Raw genomic sequence first — 19614 nt, 5'->3', positions numbered from 1 at the left:
AATCTGAAATAGGAACAGGGCAGAGATCTCCTGAGCTGCCACATCCAGCAAGTCCGTGTTGGAGTAGTATTAAGGCTGTGCACCTCCCATCTACGGTGTCCTGGCTTAGAGGCCCACAGCTCCCACTGGAGCGAGCCAGAGCCCACAGCCCAGCACGCCGAGTGGAGAGACGATCAGGAGACAGGACGCAAGACGGGACAAGCAACAGCAGCTTTGGTCTGCAGACTTCACTGCTGCTTCTTCACGTCTCATTGACCCCAGGAGGACATAGCTCAGCTGGGTGCAGGAGCCTGCGCTGCCCGTACTGGGTACCCAGCAGACAATGGCAAAAATGGTGTTCTAAGCAAAGACCAAACCGAAGTGTGAACTTTGCAGCTCCAGCAAGCAGGGCTTGCTCTGCCGCAACGAGCCACAGTCCCAGAGGCAGTCCGGAAAGGTCATCCCCGAGCTTGTGCCTCCAGTACAAGCCATGGTGGCAAATGCTAACCACCCTGACAAGCAGCGGTCTCCCATTAGCGGGCTGGTCACTGCTAGAGAGGGCTCCAAGCCCTCTCCGCTGCTCCTCAGCGAAGCCTCAGACGGCTCTCCAGCAGATGGACCCAAGGGAGCCCCTACCTGTCCCAGCAGAGCAGCCAGGTGAGGGGCGAGGACACCAACACACAAGCTCAACCTCAGCTGCTCCCCTGGGAACGAGGCCACCAGGCTGGCTGCTGCTGGCGCAGCTCCTGCTGGAAGCCGCTGGCAAGCAGGAACAGGCCCCCCGCTGCACAGGCAGGGCCCGGCCCTCCCTGCCCGGATACACCCACATTCCCCAGCCATGAGCGCAGCCTCCCCTCGCCTGGGAACCTCCTGCCACTCAGCCAGCACCCAGCCCCGGGCACCCCTGCCAGCAGCACGGACCCCCGGGGGAGCGCACCGCAGAGGAGCACAGCAGCAGTATCCCGTCCCTTTGCCTCGCAGTGCGCAAAGGCAGCCTGCGCCGCCCACCCGCAGCCTCCAGGACCTTCCCCTGGAACACGGCGAGCCCCAGGGACAAGGGGGACTGGCAGGAACAAGACCCTTGAGCTCCCTGCACGGCACCTGCGCGGCAGCAAAGTTCAGGCTGCCAGCAGTGCTGCTCCTGCGCTGGTCCCTGGGGGCCAGTCCTCCTGGAAAGCGTCCTGGGCACAAAGCTCCTCTGGGCAGCCGCTGCCTTAGGAGTGTTCGGATTCCTCGGGGAGCCCGCCAGCCCCAATCCGTCCCTCTGGCACGTGAGCCAAGCCGGGGAACTGCCTCCACAATGCCTGGACTCCGGAGCAGAGCGATGGAAACACGGAGAGGCTTGCAGGCGCCAGAAAGCAGCAGTCCTGGCCCAGCCCAGGCCCCAGCTCTGTGCGTTCAATGCCTTAAAAAGCCTGTGGATGCTGTTCTCGCCTCCCAGCCCCTGCCAGGCGGCAGGGCTCACCCGCACGTTCGCTTCTGCAGGGCCGGGCCGGGCACACCGCGCGGCCAGGGCCCCCAGGCGCCTGGGCAGCCCCAGCACGGGAGAACAGCCCACGGCAGCGAGGCCAAACACCAGCTAGTCCAGCACCTAATGGCTGCTTCAGTTGCCAGTCCCCATCACGTGCCCAGTCCCCACGGGGGTCCTGTCCCCCCTCCCCAGACAGTCCCTCTTCCACGTCACTCGGGATGCCACCGCCGCTCTCCGCAGGCTGCCCTGCGCTCGGTGAGCACCACCAGGCTCCTCAACGCACGGCCCCAGGGAAGACCCCGGCAGAGCATCGCCCAGACAGAGCCTGGCACCAGGTAGCTGCTTACGAGAGGGAGGTGCAAGCGCGTTTCTTTGCTCCCCAGCCCCCTCGTGCTGCTCCGGCAATCTCCCAAATAGTTCAGCACTTGCTTGAGAGCCCACTAACAAGACCCTTCTCCCCCTCCCATGGAGTTTCAGTTCCCTCTGCTCCCCCGACACCGCTGCACGAGGCTCAGCTCTCCCTAGCCTTGCTGGGACACCACCGGGCCAAGAAGGACGTGGGACACACGCGCTCGGCTCCCAGGTGCCTGGCCGGAAAGGGAAGCCGGACCCCAGCATCTCCTCCCAGCTAGCCATGCTGCGGCTCCTTCAGCACCGACGACAATGGCAGTGCCCATGGCCACCGGGCGCTGGAGTGTGAAACAGCCCCATGAACGCTCACCCTACCTCGCTACGGCCGAGCCTTCCTGAGCGCAAACCCTGCAGAGCACCGGGACGCAATCGGGTGCCTGTGCCCAGCCCAGGACCTCGGCTGGGACAGACATGGCTGCCCGTCCCCGCAGACCCCAGGGGCGCGGGGGGGCTCTCGCCAGGCCAGCACCGCTTCTGCGCTCACTTACCCAGTGCTCGCAGCGGACCGCTGCCCAGGAGGACGGGCTCAGCACCACCATGGGGGTCCTTGGGGCACGTGCTGCTGGCGCTGCCACGCTCTCGCCTTCGGAAGCGGCTCGTGAGGAGTCTCCAGAGTCCCCCCGCCTGCCCGGGGTCGGTGTGCAGCCTGCCCCCGACCCTGGCCAGCTCCGGGTAGAGCAGGTCCCGCTTGCTGGGGCAGGTGTGCAGGGAGCTGGCGTCCCCCTCGCTCTTGGTGCGGAGACGCGTGGGGCGCAGGAGCCCCCCGGACTCCGAGCGCCGCAGCTCGTGGCCCCGGCGCAGGCGGAAGCTGAAGCTTTTGCGCAGGGAGCTGAAGTTCTTCCTGGGGCCAGGGCTGCTCCGGCCGCTGCCCCCGAAGAGGTTCCAGCGGCGGCTGCCCCACAGGGAGCCCCCCCGGAGGAAGCCGGGGCTCTCGGCGGGGTGCGGCTGCCGGGCCGAGGGCAGGAAAGTCAGGCTGCTGGGGCGCGGGCGCTGCGCCCCGTCGGCCCCGGCCAGCAGAGACGCCGCGCCGTCCTCGCCCTCGCCCGCCGGCCCCTGCTTGCGGGGCGAGCGCAGCCTGAAGAAGTCCAGCAGGCTGCCGCGGGCCCGGGCCGGGGGCGGCGGGGGCAGCAGGGCCCCGGCCGCCAGCCCGTTCCCCGCCGCGCAGAAGCTCTTGGGCCGCCGCCTCTGCTGCTGGGCGGCCTTGAGGGCGGCCTGGACGGCGGGGACGCCCTGCAGGTCCAGCGACTCGCAGACGCTGACGGCGCGGCGGGGGCTCGGCCGCGGGGGGCCCCGGCCCGCCTCGCTCCAGCGCCAGCCCTCCGCCATCGTCAGCTGCGGGGCTGCCCCATGGCCCCGGGCTGCCCGCCGCTCTGGGCCGCTGCCGGCGCGGGCGGCCGGCCCCGGGGAGGCGGCGCAGCGGGACCCCGCACGCCGCCCGCTGCCTGCCGGCTCCCACGCCGCGCCGGCATGCCCGGGCCGCGCTCCGGCGCGCCGCCAGCGCGGGGCTGGGCCCGCCCCGGAACGGGGCCGGGGCCGGGGCCGGGGCCGGGGCCGGGGCCGGGGCCGGGGCCGGGGCCGCGCCCGCCCGGCCGCCGCCCTCCCTCGGCCGCCGCCCGCCCCGGGCCCCGGGCCCCGCGCAGCGGCCGCGGGCAGGGGCCGCGCTCACGCCTCCCCCGCGGCGTTCGGCTGCGGCCCCGGGGCAGGGCCCTGCCACCGCCCCGCCGCCCTGGGCGCCCGCAGCGGCAACTGCACCCGGGGAGCGGCGGTGCTGCCCGCCCGGCCCGCACCCGCCACGCCGCGGCGCTCGCCGCCCGGCCCGGCCCGGGCCCCGCCAGGGCAGCACCGAGCGCCGCGCAGGGCCGGCCCGGGCCGCCCGCACCGCCCGCTCGGGGCTGGGGTCGGGGTCGGGGTCGGGGTCGGGGTCGGGGTCGGGCCGGGGCCCCCCGGTCGCGGCGCGGGGCCGGCGGTGCCCGCCAGGGAGCGCAGCGCCGCCGCCGGGCGGCCTCGCGCGGCACCGGGAGCACCGGGGGCCCCGGCGGGGCCGGCACCGGGGGACACACACACCCCCCCGCCCCGGGCCCGGCAGCCGCCCCCGGCCCCCCCGCGGCTGCCCCACCGCCCCGGCGGCTCTCCCCGCCCGGCCTCCGCTCGCCGCCGAGCTGCGCTTCCCAGGCCGCGGTCGCACCGCGCATCCCCCAGCCCAGGCTGCGCGGGAGGCGCAGGAATCACGGCATCACAGACTCGTTAAGAGAGGGCCTCCGAGGCCACCGAGCCCAGCCGACCCCACTCCGCGGGAGCGCACGCCGCTCTGCGCCCCGCCGGTGCCCTCCGCTCCCGTCGCCCAGACCCCTGGCCCCGCCACATCGTCCCTCCCGCCACGGCCCCGCTGCCCCGGGATCCAGCCACCGCCTCACCGCCCTCTCGCTGCCCGCTCCCCCTTCCCAAACCGGTGGCTCGCCAGCCAGCACCCTCAGCAGCGGCCACGGGGCTCCTTCTGCACCACGGACGACGACGTTAAAGCGCAGCGCTGTGCTCAGAAGCTCTTGAACGGCCTCAGCACCAACATCCAGGAGCCCTTCTGACCCACAGCTGACTGCGGCGAGGGGCCCAGGGCAGCAGGACGAGCATCACCACCTCAGCCAGGCCTCCGCTCCTGTCTTGTTCCAGAGAAAAGTGTTTTTCCTTGATCAAACGCATCATCGTGAGGCTCCGGCCCTCCTCCCACGCCGGTCCTCCCGGAGTGCCCCAGTGCAGCACCTCCCCCACCTCCTCCCTAGCACCCCTCACCTTTGCTGCCTGCAGCGCAGTCCCTGTCCCCAGCATCGCCCCAAGGACCCCCCTCCTCTCTTTTTCCTAATGAATTGCCCTCTCCCTGGCTTTCCTCCTGCTCAGTGCAAGCATGATCTGCTCTCCCTCTGGGGGAAGGAAAGGAGAAAAAAAAAAAAAGATGCTTGACAGCCCCTTAAAATTATTTTCACCTTTCCGAAAGCTCTGTCTGCTAAACCAGCCCAGGTCCTCTCCTGCCTCTCAGAGCCCCTCCAGGGAACATCTTGGTATCAGCACCTCCTTTCCCCCCCCTTATCCAGGGAGTCCTTTGACTCCGCTGACTTGACTCTTCTAAAATCCCACCGGCTTTTCGGACTCGGCCCTCTCTTCAGTCCCTCATCCTCCTTCACAGCATGGTTTTCTTGAACACCCCATCTCCTCTCCCGTTCTCCACGGATGCACCCAGCCCCGGTCACTGCCCGCAGCCCCAGGACGCAGCTAAATCCCACCTCGCCGTGAGGCACCACCAGGTTCAGCCTCTCCCCTCCCCACGGCACAGACACCACCTCAGCCAAGCCCCTTCCTCTTCCTTCTCCATCCTTTCCTAAGCCCCCAGGCTCCACCATCCGCCTCCCCCTCAGCCCGTGAGTGACACAGACCACCATCACCACGCTGCACAAGCAGGGCCATCGCCCAGCAGCCTCCTCCCTTTGCTGCAGGTCCTTCTCTTCCCTCAACTTTTTTGCACCTTTCAGACAGTAAAATCTAATTCAGCAGTACACCCTCCCAGCCACGCCGTGCTGAACACACGGAGCAGCTACCTACAGCGAGGATCAGCACACCATGGGAGCGCTGCCGGGGCAGAAGATAGGGCGCATCCAGCTCCCCTCCCTCCCAAGCCAACGGGCACCGATGTCTGAAACCGAGCAGAAGGCGCCTGACAATCCGCCAAAGCTACAGCTCTGCCATCTGTGCCAAGGTCACAGGAACACGCGAGCCGCCAGACTGGATCCGACCCTCATCCACATCATCTGGTGTCCTGTCTCCCCGGAGCCGCCGCACTGCAGTGAGGAGCGAGGAATTCTGCAGAAAGCAATTACGAGGGAACATCTTCCCAAGAGCGCTGAACGCCAGACAAGGCTGGCTGCGGGGGCCGTGGCGTCTCCGTCACCGGAGATGTCGGAACCGATTGCACAGACGCCTGTCAGGAGCAATTCAGACACAGGTAACCAGCCTTTGGGCAGGGAACCAGACCGGTAACCTCGCGAGCTCCTTCCCAACTGCGCTTTGCACTGCTCCTCGCGCCCAGGGACTGGAAGTTGTTGCTGTAATGAAGCGGGGCCACCTATATTCATCCCTTCCCAAAATCCTGGGCTTAACTTCTACCGTAACGATGCCAGATGGTACACCTTCTATGTGAATCTCATCTTTTTAAAATATTCTGGCAAGTTCTAGGATTTAAGGTATCCCTGAATCACAGAAGTATCTGCTGGAAAGGACTCCAGAAGATGCTGTACCACGCACTCCCCTGCCGAGGCGGGACCAGGCACGCGTGGATCACCCCGACAGGCGTCCGTCTGACCCATCCTACCGACCTCCCTAAGCCCGCTGCAGTACGGCACCGTCCTCGCTGCTCCCATTCTTCCTCCTCCCACCATCTTGTCCAAATCCCCTTGCCTGCACGTAAAGCCAATTACTTCTGCCATACCGTTATCGGCTGTGAGAGATAACAGACTGCATTCTTCCCTACAACCTTAAACGTACCGAGAAACACAGAGCGCTCCCCTCAACTGACAACGTCTCCTTCACTGTCCCACCGAGGATCGTATTTTTAAAGCTATTAGTGCTTTTAATGCATTCCCTTCAATTCTCTGCCGTTTTTCCACCACCTGTGTTTAAATGCATTGCCAGAACCTGGGCACAATATCCAGCTGAGGCCTCCAGCAGCCCCGAGAAGAAACAGACATACGCCAGCCATGTTGCTGCATCCCGAGAAGACACCGGTCTGCCTACAGTAACAACATAACGGTATTTTTACCTAATTAGCCTGTTAAGAGGCAAAGGTTTCCACACGCTATATACATTGATATGATCCCCTTGGCATTACTCCTACAACAGAAAGAACAAAAGACATCTAAAATAAAATAGAATAAAACAGAGCCTCAGCTACAGCTTCTGGTGGCAGAGGGCTGCAGGGCTCTTGAGCGCAAGGAAGGGCTCAAACCCCACCAGATCTCGACAGCGCGTGGACTCTGGCTGCCTCTTCAGCTACCACAGCTGAAACGGCGACTGATGGAGGAACTGTTCTGAGAAGGAGAGCAGGGAACCAGAAGCCACCCGTGTTTAGAGACAGCCACCACTGAAATATGCCCCACACACCTTCCACTGTCTCTTCGTAGGTGGTTTACTCCATGACCATACTGGGTTTGACTGGTGCTGTGTGTGTATCTAATGCAAATGAGAGGTTACACGTCCGAATTCACCCGCCCGGCGGGAAGGGGCTGCTGCTGGAGCCCCCCGTGCCACGTGAGTCTCCGAAGCAGATGAGCTCCGAGAGCTGGGATGTACCAGGGACGTCGTGCTTTTGTAATCCTGACCCAGTGCAGGTGCCTGGGGACAGAAGCAAGTTAGTCTCTTACTAGTACTTCTATGAGTCACGCTCATGTTACAAATATCATGGCAATGAACATCTGGCTTAAATTAACAAAAAGCCATGAGAGGCTCAACAACAGCTGCACGGAAGACAGGCGGAAAGTCAGGGAACTTTCCACTGCTGGCTGGTCCCCAGTGTGAAGTTCAGGGTGGAACCCTGAAACAGAAAAGTCTGAACCGTGACTGGTCAAATGCTCCGCTCCGCCAGACCTAACCGGCGCTGGTATTCCTGCTCCAGCTGCCTGCCGATGCAAAGGGTTGGCTGCAAGGGGGCATTCAGCCTGGAGGACGGGACGGCTGCATTCACCGTCCCACCTGGGTTTGAAGGTGCTGTCGCTCTGCAGAGGGGCCCAACTCTGGGAGACCCACTGCAGCGAGCCGCACGTCCAGCGTGGACGAGGGACCGGCACTGCGGCGTCTAAGAACGCCTCGGCAGCTGGGGGTGGAGGGATGAGGTTCCCAGCACGGACAGAGCCATAAGTTTTCAGCGCCCTGGCAGCAGGCAGATGCCAGCAGCAGACCAGGTGGACAGGAGAGAAGAGACCTCAGCCAGCCCCGGGACCTACGTGCCAGCGGGGCTGCAGAGTGCCTGAGGCCGGCAGCCCCACGCAGACCGTGCCGGCGGTGGGACTGTGGGCAGGAGACCAGGCTCAGTACCACTGACCAGGCAGCGCTGCCAGGGGACAGAGACAGGACAGGGCGCGGTGACACCACCACACTTGGGCCAGGCTGAGGAATGCGCAGGACCCCCGGCACACGCTCTCCAGCCCAACCCACACGAATGGTGCGAGGCCAGAGCGGCAGCCGAGCCTGCGCGCGGCTGCAGGACCCCGAGCGCCGTGCCAGGACTGCGCCGGAGCTGCCAGGCTCTGCAGACCAGCTCCAGCCGGCTCGGCCGCGCACCAGGAATACTGATGAGGCTCTGCCCAAACAGGGAGCGTCCGGGGGCGCAGCCTCCGCTGCCCGGCCATGGGGTGCGCAGCACCGCAGCCCCCGCAGCCCCACGTCACAGCCCACGCTGCCGCACGCAGCGCCCAGCCCGGCTGCCAGCACGTCAGCCGCAGGCAGCGCGCACAGCCGTCACTTGGGGAGGCGGCAGCAGGGCAAGGCCATGCCTGCTGGACCCACGGGGCAGGGACAGAGCCGTCCTCCGCCCCACCGGGAGGAGAGCAAAGGAGACGGAGCTGTTTCCCCCAGCCCCGAGCGGAGGGACGCTGTTCACAGCTGAGTTCAGCCACAGCCAGGCTCTGGGCTTGAGCATCCAGCGCAGCCAGAGACTGCAAATCGCACCAGCTCTGCCGTGATAACCCTTTCTGGTCACCCCAACCAACCCATTCACAATAGACGACATCCCCACCCTCTCCACCGACAAAACATCCACCAGCCCAGCAGCCCCCTGCAAATCCCCAGGGTCTCGGACTGGAGAAATGAGGCACTGCTCCAGGTCTGAGCTCCGGCAGAGCCCCTCGCTGCCCTGCCTGCCAAGGGGAGCCCTGTGCCCTGCCCGTGCCCCTTCCCCTGCCCTCGCCCCCTTCGCAGCCCCGGAGCCGTGGGTTTGGCTCCTGCAGGCCTGACTTTCCACGTCCTCTTGAAGTGAGAGATCCCTCAGAGCAGGCTGTTACCTGCAGTTTCCATGGAGAAAAGAGGAACAGGCCCTGCCAGCAAACAGTTAACAAAAGCCAGGAAGTAAACAGAAAAGGCACACAAGAGCCTGACTTCAGCATCAGCTGGCTCCCTCCTCCCACACGCTCTGCGCACCCCAGCTCGGGTCCTGCCTGCAAACCTCGCCACCGCTGACGAGGAAATTACCGCTTTCTCCCCCCTGGGATTCACAGCGCTGAAGCAAACCACCCCCTTCCTACACGCTGTGAGGTCATGCCCATGTCACCCAAACCGCCCCGCACCACCCCATCAGCGCCACGCGCGCAGGGCGCGGGCACCTCTTGCCCAGGACGACAAGGAGCTGAGCCCAAGTCCCCGCCAGCCCTCCGGCGAGGGCAGCCACGCTGCAGACCCTGCACCGACATGCTGCAGGACAGATGCAGAGGCAGCGCTTCCTAAGCCGGTCCAGACCCCAGTGCCACAGGGAAGCCCTGGAACATAATGCTTTGAGATGTTATCTCCTGGGCGTAATATGAGATCAAGGCAGCGATCGCTTCTGCTCATTAAACCAGCCCCCGGGCGCTTCTGCAAGCAGGGATGTTAATACCAGTGTCCTGACTAAATCTCGGTCTCTGCCTAGCTGCCCTTAGCCTGGTACCTCTGCTCCAAGCCACGGGGCAGACTCGCTGTAATGCCAGCGTAGGCACCAGGCTGTTCCCGGCCTGTATTTACGCGCAGGAGATGCTCGAGCCGTGGCTGCAGGTATGAGCAGACTCGGCGTGATTAGGCTAGACATTGTGAAATCTCCTCAATATTTTGAAATCCAAAGACAAAAGCCCATGTGAAAATTTGGGAAGAGGCCTAAAGGAGACCTCTTCAGGTCCCCAAGCCCAGCCCTTGCCCTGGCTTTAAAATCCCATAACCATCATTTACAACAGTGAAAATCCTCTAGCTTATTCCAAAAGCAGAGGAGGAAAGGAGCAATAAATAGAAAAATACCAAAGGGGTGAAACTAAGAGATGGACAGTGCAGAGATAAGACTCAGAGGACAGGTAAATAGATCTGGAGGTCAGGAGGAGAACAGCCTCCTGGCCAGGAGATGGAAGAGGCTGAATAACTCCCCCCTGCCTCGACAGAAAGGCAGAGATCCTGCAGCAGCCTACCAACGACGGCCGCGGAGCCAGCTCCTCGGTGGATCAGGAGGGCAGAGGAGACCTCCAGACCTTCCCAGCCCAAGGCCAGCCCTCACAGAAAGGCTAGGGAGCTTGCCCAGGATCGAAGCCAAGAAGTCTCCTAAGCAGGCAGCTGCAGGGGGGAGCAGCCCCTCTTGCTGCTTCCCCATCAGGCGTCCGGCTCGGGGCAGTGCTCCCTGGCCTCGCCGGCCGGGCTGCACCAGCAGCACACCCAAGCAAAGCGCTGCGTGCGGCGGGGAGGAAACAAAACCCTTCTCGGGTCCAGAGAAGCTCAAAAATGAAACGGTCCTGCACCACAACTGGGGGAAACCAGCTGTGCTGAACACTGATGCTGAAGGAGATGTCTGTGCGGACCCTGTCACTGCCCTCGAAACGCCCTGCCACCCCTGCCCTGTGCCTGTGAGGCTGGCAGTGCTCGTCCCACCCAGGACGGACAGGGGCTGAGGCTGGAAGGCCACACGGCCACGATGCAGCGCAGCGTTGTGCAGCAGTGCACAAGTACGGCCTCTCTGCCCCACTTCTCCTTCCAGCTGAGCTGTCTTTTACACGTGACTGCGCCGTTGTCACGTTCGTACGCCCAGCGGATAGGGGACATTGCTACACCCATATGAACAGCCCCCGCCCTGGCAGAGGACGGAGCCTGGGTCCCCCAAGCCAGGTCTGCACTGACCAGACAGACCACCCATCCTCAGGTCCTTCTCGTGCTGTTGCACGCGGCATCGCTCAGACACCACCAACGAAAGGCACAGGAATTATGGGAACAGCAGACACCAGCAGAAGGTAGGACTGGAAAGGCATTCAGCTCTACGACAAGGAGAGGAGCCCAGAACCCCAAGCGGGATGCTCCCAACGGAGCTTCCCAAAGCTATCTGAGATCAGATCTCCCTGGGGAACATGCAAAACAATTACACTGTAAGGAGCCATGAAAAGGTCCCGTCCTTCTTCCCTGTTCCCTCCAGGCACCGGCTCAAGAACAAGAGAGGAGGTAAAGGAAGTAATTTCAAAAAACAAGCTAAAAAGCCACACATGACAACGTAAGATGTTCACATGGAACTAAGCGCCCCAACAAATGCCTTCAAATGCCATTTTACCCAGTGCTTCTACCTCGTCATCCTCCCAAGGAACAGCTCGGTGACTAACAGCATCAGCACACCACGGCAGAGGTTGTTTTCCCACAAACAACAGGAGAGTCAGTGGTGAGAGCAGCATTAGTAAACTCTTGCGCATCCCACCCGGTGCAGGGTAATTACAGCACTCTAGCCAGCAACAAAATTCTCTAGAAAAGCCAAACCAGCTTCCTCCCTGCGAAACAGGCCACAGACCCCACGTTTTAGCTTAAACTCTCATCAGCAATTGTTTTAGAAAAGGAAATAACTCGTAGGATGTTAAAAAACGTAGATGTCATCTAGCAAATGAACCTAACATTTACAACAAAATGGTATTGGTGAGAACACGCATTTCATAAACCCGTTCCCATCATCAGGGGGTGCAACAAGGACCTCGGAGCACGCCAGGGCCAGCCTCCAGCCCGCAGCGCAGCGGCATCCTGCAGCAGGGGCCGAGCCAGAGCCCCTGCTCCAGGCTGGATGAGGGCTAGCTGTCTCCTCCTGCTCCTGCTGCCGCCGAGGTACAAGGGTCCCCGGCTCTGACACCGGGAGCCGGGAGAGGGAATCCCTGCACAGGTCTCTGCAGGCAGGACAGCGTCTCCTCCCACCACCCTCCCCGCGGACGCGTGGCTCGCTTGCAGGGGCACAGGGCAGCTCCCTTTGACGATCCGTCCATGCTAACGGTCAAGTTCACTTTTATTTTCATTACCTGATTGCCCATTACCCAACTTAACTTTAGGTGGCTACCCAAACAGCCACCAAGCCACGCAGTCATCAGCCTCAGCTGACAGAAAACTATATAAGGCATTTACAGAAAATGAACTTCCACAAAACATTTCATACAGTGAAAAGGGGAAAAAATAGTTAATGTGAGAAAGGCGAATATTAGTGAAACAACTGTCAAGTTTTCATCTGCAGATTAAATAGACCAAGCGCTTTCAGGGCATGGGCCTGCCAACACCGAACTCCCAGCACCTCCGGTTGCTTGTATGCGAGAAAACAGCTGGACTCTTCACTGCAGCGTGCAGGCTGTGACCCGAAACTGCCTCCGTGGCCAGGACGAGGGGGGTGGCAAATGCAACACTGGTGGTGTGCAGCAGGTTGGGGGAATCCCGGGAACCCTGGAGCAGCCAGCTAACATCCGTAACGGGAAAATCGGTGAAAACGATGAACAGAGCAAGCAGAAATGTAGATAGATGCAACATTCTGGAAAAGAATCAGTACGGGTTTTGCCGGCGGCAGTCACACCTCGCAGAAAGATGTCACCTCCTTTTGAAAGGTGAACAAAACGGTCTGAACTGGGGAGATGCAGCTGGTCCAGCTGCACTGTGGACATCCAGCAACAGCCTGACCAGGTCCCTCCACCGAGCGCTCTCAAGTTTCTCTGGAAGGAGAAGGGGAGCCCTTGGGTGGATAAACAGCTGGTTAAAAGGGGAAAGGGGCCACCAGAAGGCCACTGTCTCAGTGTTCAGTTCTGTTTAATATCTTTATCAATGATCTGGATGGGGGGATCGAGTGCACCCTCAATAAGTTTGCAGGTGACACCAAGCTGGGGGGGAGCGTCGATCTGCCGGAGGGCAGGGAGGCTCTGCAGAGGGCCCTGGCCAGGCTGGAGCCATGGGCCCAGGCCACGGGGTGAGGGTCAGCAAGGCTCAGGGCCGGGTCCTGCACTGGGGGCACAGCAACCCCAGGCACCGCTGCAGGCGTGGGGAGGAGCGGCTGGGAGCTGCCCGGTGGGAAAGGGCCTGGGGGGGGTGGTCGACAGCCGCTGAACATGAGCCAGCAGGGTGCCCAGGTGGCCAAGAGGGCCAACAGCATCCTGGCTTGTATCAGGAACAGTGTGGCCAGCAGGAGCAGGGCAGGGATCGTCCCCCTGTGCTGGGCACTGGGGAGGCCGCCCCTCGAGTGCTGTGCTCAGCGCTGGGCCCCTCACCCCAAGGCGGCCATGGAGGGGCTGGAGCGTGGCCAGAGCAGGGCAGCGAGGCTGGGGCAGGGGCTGGAGCCCAAGGCTGGGGAGGAGCGGCTGGGGGAGCTGGGGGGGCTCAGCCTGGAGAGGAGGAGGCTGAGGGGAGCCCTCATCGCTCTCTGCAACCGCCTGAAAGGAGGCTGGAGCCGGGGGGGTCGGTCTCTTCTCCCCAGGAACAAGCGATGGGACGAGAGGGAACGGCCTCAAGCTGCGCCAGGGCAGGGTTAGGTTGGGTATCAGGAAAATTCCTTCACGGGAAGGGCAGTCGGGCCCTGGCCCAGGCTGCCCAGGGCAGGGGCTGAGTCCCCATCCCTGGAGGTGTTCAAAAGCCAGGGAGATGTGGTGCTTGGGGACATGGTTTAGTGGTGGCCTTGGCAGTGCTGGGTTAACGGTTGGACTTGATGATCTTAAAGGTCTTTTCCAGCCTAAACGATTCTGTGATTCTGTGATGGTCACCAAAGCAGCGCCAAGAAGCTGGTGCTGGGAGCTGTGCTCCCCCAGACACCCAGGCCTGGTCGGGGTGGGGGGCGAGCGGTGGGGCGACAGCTTTAGCAGGAAGCACTACGCTGCCGAGGGCATCAGTCCTGGGCGCCGGCGGGACAGAGCCGCCCAGCCTCCCAGGGTGAGCAGCCGGGCCACGGAGAGGTGCTGGGATTCAAGGACAGCCACGTCCATCAAGATGAGGACCCTGGCTTCACAAGCACAACGTGGGTGCTGGGCTGGCTATTGCTGCCCAGGCACGGAGCCCTCGGCTGCGACAGGCAGCCTGGCCATGGTCAGACATGTGAAACAGCACGGAGGAGGAAGAACAGGGAACGAGACAAGAGAGCATCGTTACGGCACTGTATAAAATCCATGCTTTACCCTCACCCTGAATGCCGTGTTTTGGTCCCCGACTCCGAAGGGACACAAAGAGCTTTCATGAAATGAACAGAGAAGGATCTGTCAGCCTAGGGAGGAGGCAGCCGAGGAGGGTGAGGCTCCCAGTCGATGACCTGGCCTCCAGAGCTCTGCACAGGTAAGTAACAAACAGCACCTTCCAACAGCAGAGCTGGGGAAAGGCAAATTAACCTGGCGAGTTTCAAAACAAAGGGAGGCGCTTCTTGCCATGCCGTGCTGTCAGGCTGCAGGCTCCTTGCCGCAGGAGACTGTGGATACCCAAAGTTCACCCAGTTCAAAAGCAATTAAATGAGATCACAGAAGAAAATCTAACCAGCACCATTAAATGTGAAGACACTACCACCGGCACAGGAGTCCCTCAGCCACGCACCGCTGGATGCTGGGTCAACCAGGGAAAGATGACTGCACGTTCCTCTTGGTTTCGTCCGATTCCCGAGGCATTTGCTTTCAGCCATCTTCTAAGAGGACACTGGACTAAACGGCACTTTGGTCTGCATCAGCACAACCTTCCTCAGACAGACCCTTGGTTCCTCTGACCACCCTCGTAACCCATTTCTGCTCCCGTTTCCATCAAAGACGTCTTCCCTGCAACAGGCATCGGACAAAGCCTCCTGGAGGAAATCTCAGCCATGCCTTATACAGGGACACCGCTGTTTTCATGTCACGTATTCTCCCTAGGTAGCGTAGGGCCGCACTTGCCGTTCTGATGGACGTGCCACTGTAGATGTACTCCCGTGTAAGTCTATTGCTCCAAGAAATCCCACGGCGTAAACCAACCCAGGCTATGACTTCAGAGCGAACAGTGCAGCACAACTTCAAGGGAAAACAATACCAAATAAGCCAAAATTCCCACTGCAATTTATTAACCTGGAGCTCTAAGCACACTTTGTCCGTAAGCCTGGGAGCCTCAGGCCCAGCAGCTTCCAGATAACGAGCTCCTCGGATCCCTCTGGCCCTGGGGATCCCTCTGGCCGGCCGAGGAGCTCCCGCACTGCTGTCCTGCTGGCGCCTGGCGGGGGGACCACCTGCACCCACGTGGCCCAGGGCCCCCTCCAGCAGACGGGGGTCCCAGCCACCCTGAGACCGCTCCACCCACAAGCATCTCCCAGCGTCGCACTCATCTGTCACCCAGGATGGGAAAGTCAGGGAGACCTGAAATCCAGAAGCCGAGCGGTGGTTTCTGGGCAGGGTCCTCCCCTGCACCTGAGTGAGGCCGGGCTGCCGAAATCCCGCGACCCCCTGGGGAAGGACCGGGGAAGCCCCGGCTCCGCGGCAGCTGGGCTCTCCCACGGACGCGGGCCGGGTGCCCTGTGCCAGTGGAGCCCAGCGAGCCCCGGACCCCAAAAGCAGCGCCCTACGAGCCTTGTAACAGCGAGACCACGGCGGCTTTCCAAAGGATGCCAGCGGTGACCCGGCACCCTGCTGCTGTTCGGTGGCTGGCAGTGAGACGAGGTGATAAACACGGGACTAAACACTTATTTAACTATACTTTATTTTTTAATCCCACTTTTACTGTAATCACAATCACTGTTTTTAATTAAAATGTTTATACTGTCAGTTTGTGAACGGACACTGACAGCACTCAAGAGCTAACAATTATTTTGCAGATCAACTGCTGGGGAATGACCAGTAACGACTCAAACTGTTCTAGATCCTGTGCCATTGCTCTAAGAATGAGAAGAATAACCCTGCTTTCTGGCCAAATTCTAGCTTGTTAATTAAGCCTTCTTCTGCAAGGGCAACTAGCCCAGCCTTTCATGCATTTTCCTCACTGCTCAATGGTTTCCAGCCCTAAAGCAGCTCTCTCCACAGCCAACTAAACAAATACAGCAAAACCACCACCAGCAAGCCCAAAGCAAGAAAGCATCCAGCATGAGTCTCACCCCAAAGCTATAAGCCATGCTTCAGAGACCACCGAGCGCCAGGACGCTGCTGGGGCCTCCCTGCGCTTCCCTGGGGCCTCAGCGGGGACAGACGGGACACGCCAGCGGGGCAGAGGCTGCTGAGGAGCGGCACGGCGCAGGTCTGTAATGGACAGCAAGCGGCTCAGGAGGACGAGCAGCCTCCCAGCCCGGCGCTTTGCTCTCTTCTCTGCCCCGAACTGACAGCCAAGAAGCTCCCACAATGGCTGGGAGAGCTGCAAACATGAATGCCTCGGAGACCAGCTCTGAGCAGATGTGCTCACCCTGTGACACCCTGCAGCGCTGCAGACCAAGGGCTGCGAGACCCCGCGCACCGTCAGCAGCCATCAGGCGCCGGGGCAAGCCCCCCGTAACAGACAGGGCTCCCTTGACCCTGCCCCGGCTGCCGACCCTCCCGCGGGGTCCTGAAAACCAGCCCTGCTGTCAGAGAGAGGGAGAGAGAAGCTGCCCCATGTCTCAGCAGGAAGGGTCTCCTGCAGGGCCCCTGCCAGTGCCCACCATGATGGGCAGGGGGAGAGGTGGGCTCAGCAGGGCCGGGCATCGCTGCCCCAGCTGGGACCAGCCCCACGAGGAACCCGACTTACCCACACAGAGCGGTGCCACCAGCTGCTGGGACCCCCACCCACCGATGGGGCTGGCGAGGGTGGAAATCGCCAGAGACCAAGAAGAGAGCTGGGACACAAGGAATAGTACTCAACGCTCACCTGCCTGTTCGCCAGCCAGTCTGCAAACCCACCCTTGTCCTAAGGGGCTGCTGTGTCACCCAAATGAAAAGGATGATCTAACAGCCCAAAAGCAGACAGCCGTGAGGCAAGGAAAGGGGCGCAGCCCTCCCCACCAGCCCCAGAGCCCCTTCCCACCCTGGCACGGCACAGCACCGAGCTGCCAATAACCGCCGTGGGGCTGGCCAGAGCCGCGGGGCCGGCAGGAGGGGACCCTGCAGACGCTGTCCCAGATGGGCTGAGCGGGGCCATCCACGGTTTTGTTCTGAGTTCACGATAATCCTTAATCACCTGCAGGCTGTAAGGCAGCAGCAAGAGAGGAGCTCTGTATCCTTACGCTGACAGAGTGCTTGGGATCCGGGTGCCGTCGCCAGTGGACGAACGAGGGGCTACCGCAAGCAGCCCTCCGGAGGGGGAGAAGGGGCTTATTTGGGTGGTCGAGCCCCACATCCCAGGAGTTAAGAGTGGTGAAGAGGGACGCCCTGAAGAAACTCCTCCTGAAGGACCAAAAGGGGGTACCGAGGGCCCTCCAGTCCACAGAGGCGAGCTCCCTTCACACCAGCTCATTTCTGGTACAGTCTAAGCAAGTGCATCGGAAGACAATTTAGACTCAAGGGGAAGCACTCGAGAGCCAGCGGCGCCAGCCCTGCCGCGGCCCACACGACGTTACCTCAGGCCTGCGTGTGCGCATTTTCATCCTGAGTAAGGCAATGCTTTGTGGACAATATACAAGCACGTAATTAAAGGTTGCATCAAAACTCATATGCAAAAGAGCTCAAATTAGGATGCAAAGGCAAATGTAAATTTTCACAAGGTTGGCTTTCGGAACCAAAATAATGCTTATTTTGGTTTTAGTGCAGTTTTCTTGTGAGCCATTTCATATGACTCTTCTTTTTATGTAAAAAAATAAAGTTTTATCTAATGGTACCAACCCATTTCACATAATCTGGAGAGCTCGAACTACAAAACCGTGGTACCGTGGTACAGCTGCTACCAGCTGAGCTGCAGATCTGTGTGCTAGTCATCAGATGAGGATTGCGACCCAGAAAAAAGAGCCAGAGCCCACAGGCTAGCGTGGTCTTCTTTATTCCCCCGCACACACACCGGCCCCAGCACGCGAGGCTGTCCTGGACGGATTCCACCCGAGCGCCTTTACTGCACTGCCTGCACCCCTGCTCTGCAGCAGCACCGCTCCCGCCCGACGCGGGGCATCGCAGCCTGCGCTCCCGGGGCAGGGGAGGCTCCGCAGCGCCGGGGACCGGGCTGCATGCTCGGCGGGCAGGACGCCGCGGGAAGGCAGACCCATCGAGCAGCCTGCCTCCGTCCATGCACGCTGTTCCACACACCGGCACCCAGGCAAGAAGAGCTCTGTCAAACACAGGCATTTCAGGTTTCTCCCCGAGGCCTCTGCACAAAGACCAAACCATCAACCACAGGCGACGGAGGAAAAAAATAAAAATAAAAAACAAACCGAAGCCACACACAGCAGAAGGTGCTGGCCTCCCACCTGCGTTCTCACAGTCCCCCAGAGGCTCCTGCTGCAACCACAGACGCCTCAGCCTGCGGATGGCTCATCCTCCCAAGAGGGAGCTTCTGCTGCATCCCACCCGCCAGTCCCCTGGGAGGGAGCAGCCTCCGCGTCGCCCTGCCCCGTCCCACCCCCTCTGCCACGCTGACCCTCGCTGCTCTCAGCATCTCCCCGCCGACGCGAAGTCCCAGCGGAGCCTGACCGCAGAGGCGTGCAGAGGAAGACTTCAACCACACCGGCACCGATATGAACTTCCCGTGCGGTCGGGGCAGGAGGTGACAGCTTTGGGCGCCTCTCACCGCCCCGAAACCGGCTGCTCTTCAGCTGGGAGGACAAGGCAGGCGTCTTCAGAGCTGAGCTGCCGGGGAAGCCGGGGGGCGCAGGGATAACCAACCTTGCCGAACCATACTTGGGGCCAGCGAGAAGACCTTTATAAGAACACCCATCACCAGTCTGTCCCCTAGCACACAGACGCGCGTGAGGAGGTTTCCCTCATTCGCTGCAGAGCAGCTGGTGACTGACGGGCTGCCTGCCGGTACAGGACAGAAGGGCGTCTGTCCGTCCATCCATCCATCCGTCCTTCACACCAAAGTTGAAGGGTTGCTTCTCCTCAGCCCAGAACCGTGGTGCTCCACCAGCAAGGGCGGGCAGAGAGGGCACCCGCCTGCAAGGGAGGAGGGCATCTCCCCTCCAACCTTCCCAGCAGTGCCGGGCTGTGCAAACCCTGTCCTGTAGCTGCAATGTAACTGCTGCTCGGGCACAGCGAAGACCCTGCCTGCAGCCCAGCCAAGGGGCAGCGGCAGAGAGGGATCGGCATTATCTCCCTCCGAGCGCCCTGGCAACCTGGAGCTGGGGCCCGCAGCAGGCAGCCGCTGCCCCCGCAGCGGCACAAGGCTGTTCAGGAAAGGTTGAACCCCCACAAGCCTCTGCCCTGGCCAGCTCTGCCACCCCGTGCAGCCCCTCACACAGCCCAGCGGCGCCAGATGCTCCCTGGCACCTCCTTCCAGCCGCGCCAGGCGAGCGGCTCCGGCTGCCAACAGCTCCCGCTCCCTCGGCCAGGCTGAGCATGGGGGAGCGTCGCCCCACGGCTCGGCAAAGGAGCGGGAATGGTGGCTTCGTCACGGACCGCCATCCTGCAAACGACACTGAAAGGAGCATTCCTTTACGCTCTCTCCAGAGCCAGCCTCTCAAGCTCCCACTAATACACACGCCTTCCGAGAGACCCCTGTGCCCAAATCCCCTTCTCCAGACCAGTGCCTGCCCCGAGACCACAGGGCCTCCCAGCCACCCCAGCCAAATCCTGCTGGCTTATTTAGAAAATCCCATTTGAGATCCCTCTTCATCCACGCACCCTGTGCTGCTGGTGCCTGGCCACCCGAAACACCCTGCCACAAGC

At 61.8% G+C, this 19614-nt stretch overlaps 1 protein-coding gene across 3 annotated transcripts in view; it reads right to left on the bottom strand.

Moving 5' to 3' along the window:
• Nucleotides 1-19614, bottom strand: part of AGAP3 (ArfGAP with GTPase domain, ankyrin repeat and PH domain 3) — a 152552-nt gene that overhangs the window by 104626 nt on the left and 28312 nt on the right. Inside the window, exon 1 of one of the 3 annotated variants that reach the window (XM_087732836.1) lies at nucleotides 2350-3202. The exons of the other annotated variants lie outside the window; for them this stretch is intronic. Coding sequence (XP_087588962.1) covers nucleotides 2350-3187 — 838 coding nt within the window. The 5' untranslated portion in view covers nucleotides 3188-3202. Of the gene's footprint in view, nucleotides 1-2349; nucleotides 3203-19614 lie in introns of those variants that run through there. 3 annotated transcript variants of the gene reach the window in all.

The sequence above is a fragment of the Nipponia nippon genome, unplaced genomic scaffold (assembly GCF_047370975.1).
Source record: "Nipponia nippon isolate SJK-2023a ecotype South Korea unplaced genomic scaffold, ASM4737097v1 scaffold_1, whole genome shotgun sequence".
Taxonomy (NCBI): domain Eukaryota; kingdom Metazoa; phylum Chordata; class Aves; order Pelecaniformes; family Threskiornithidae; genus Nipponia; species Nipponia nippon.
Note: the sequence above shows the minus strand (reverse complement) of the source record. Positions and strands in the feature narration are given on the sequence as shown.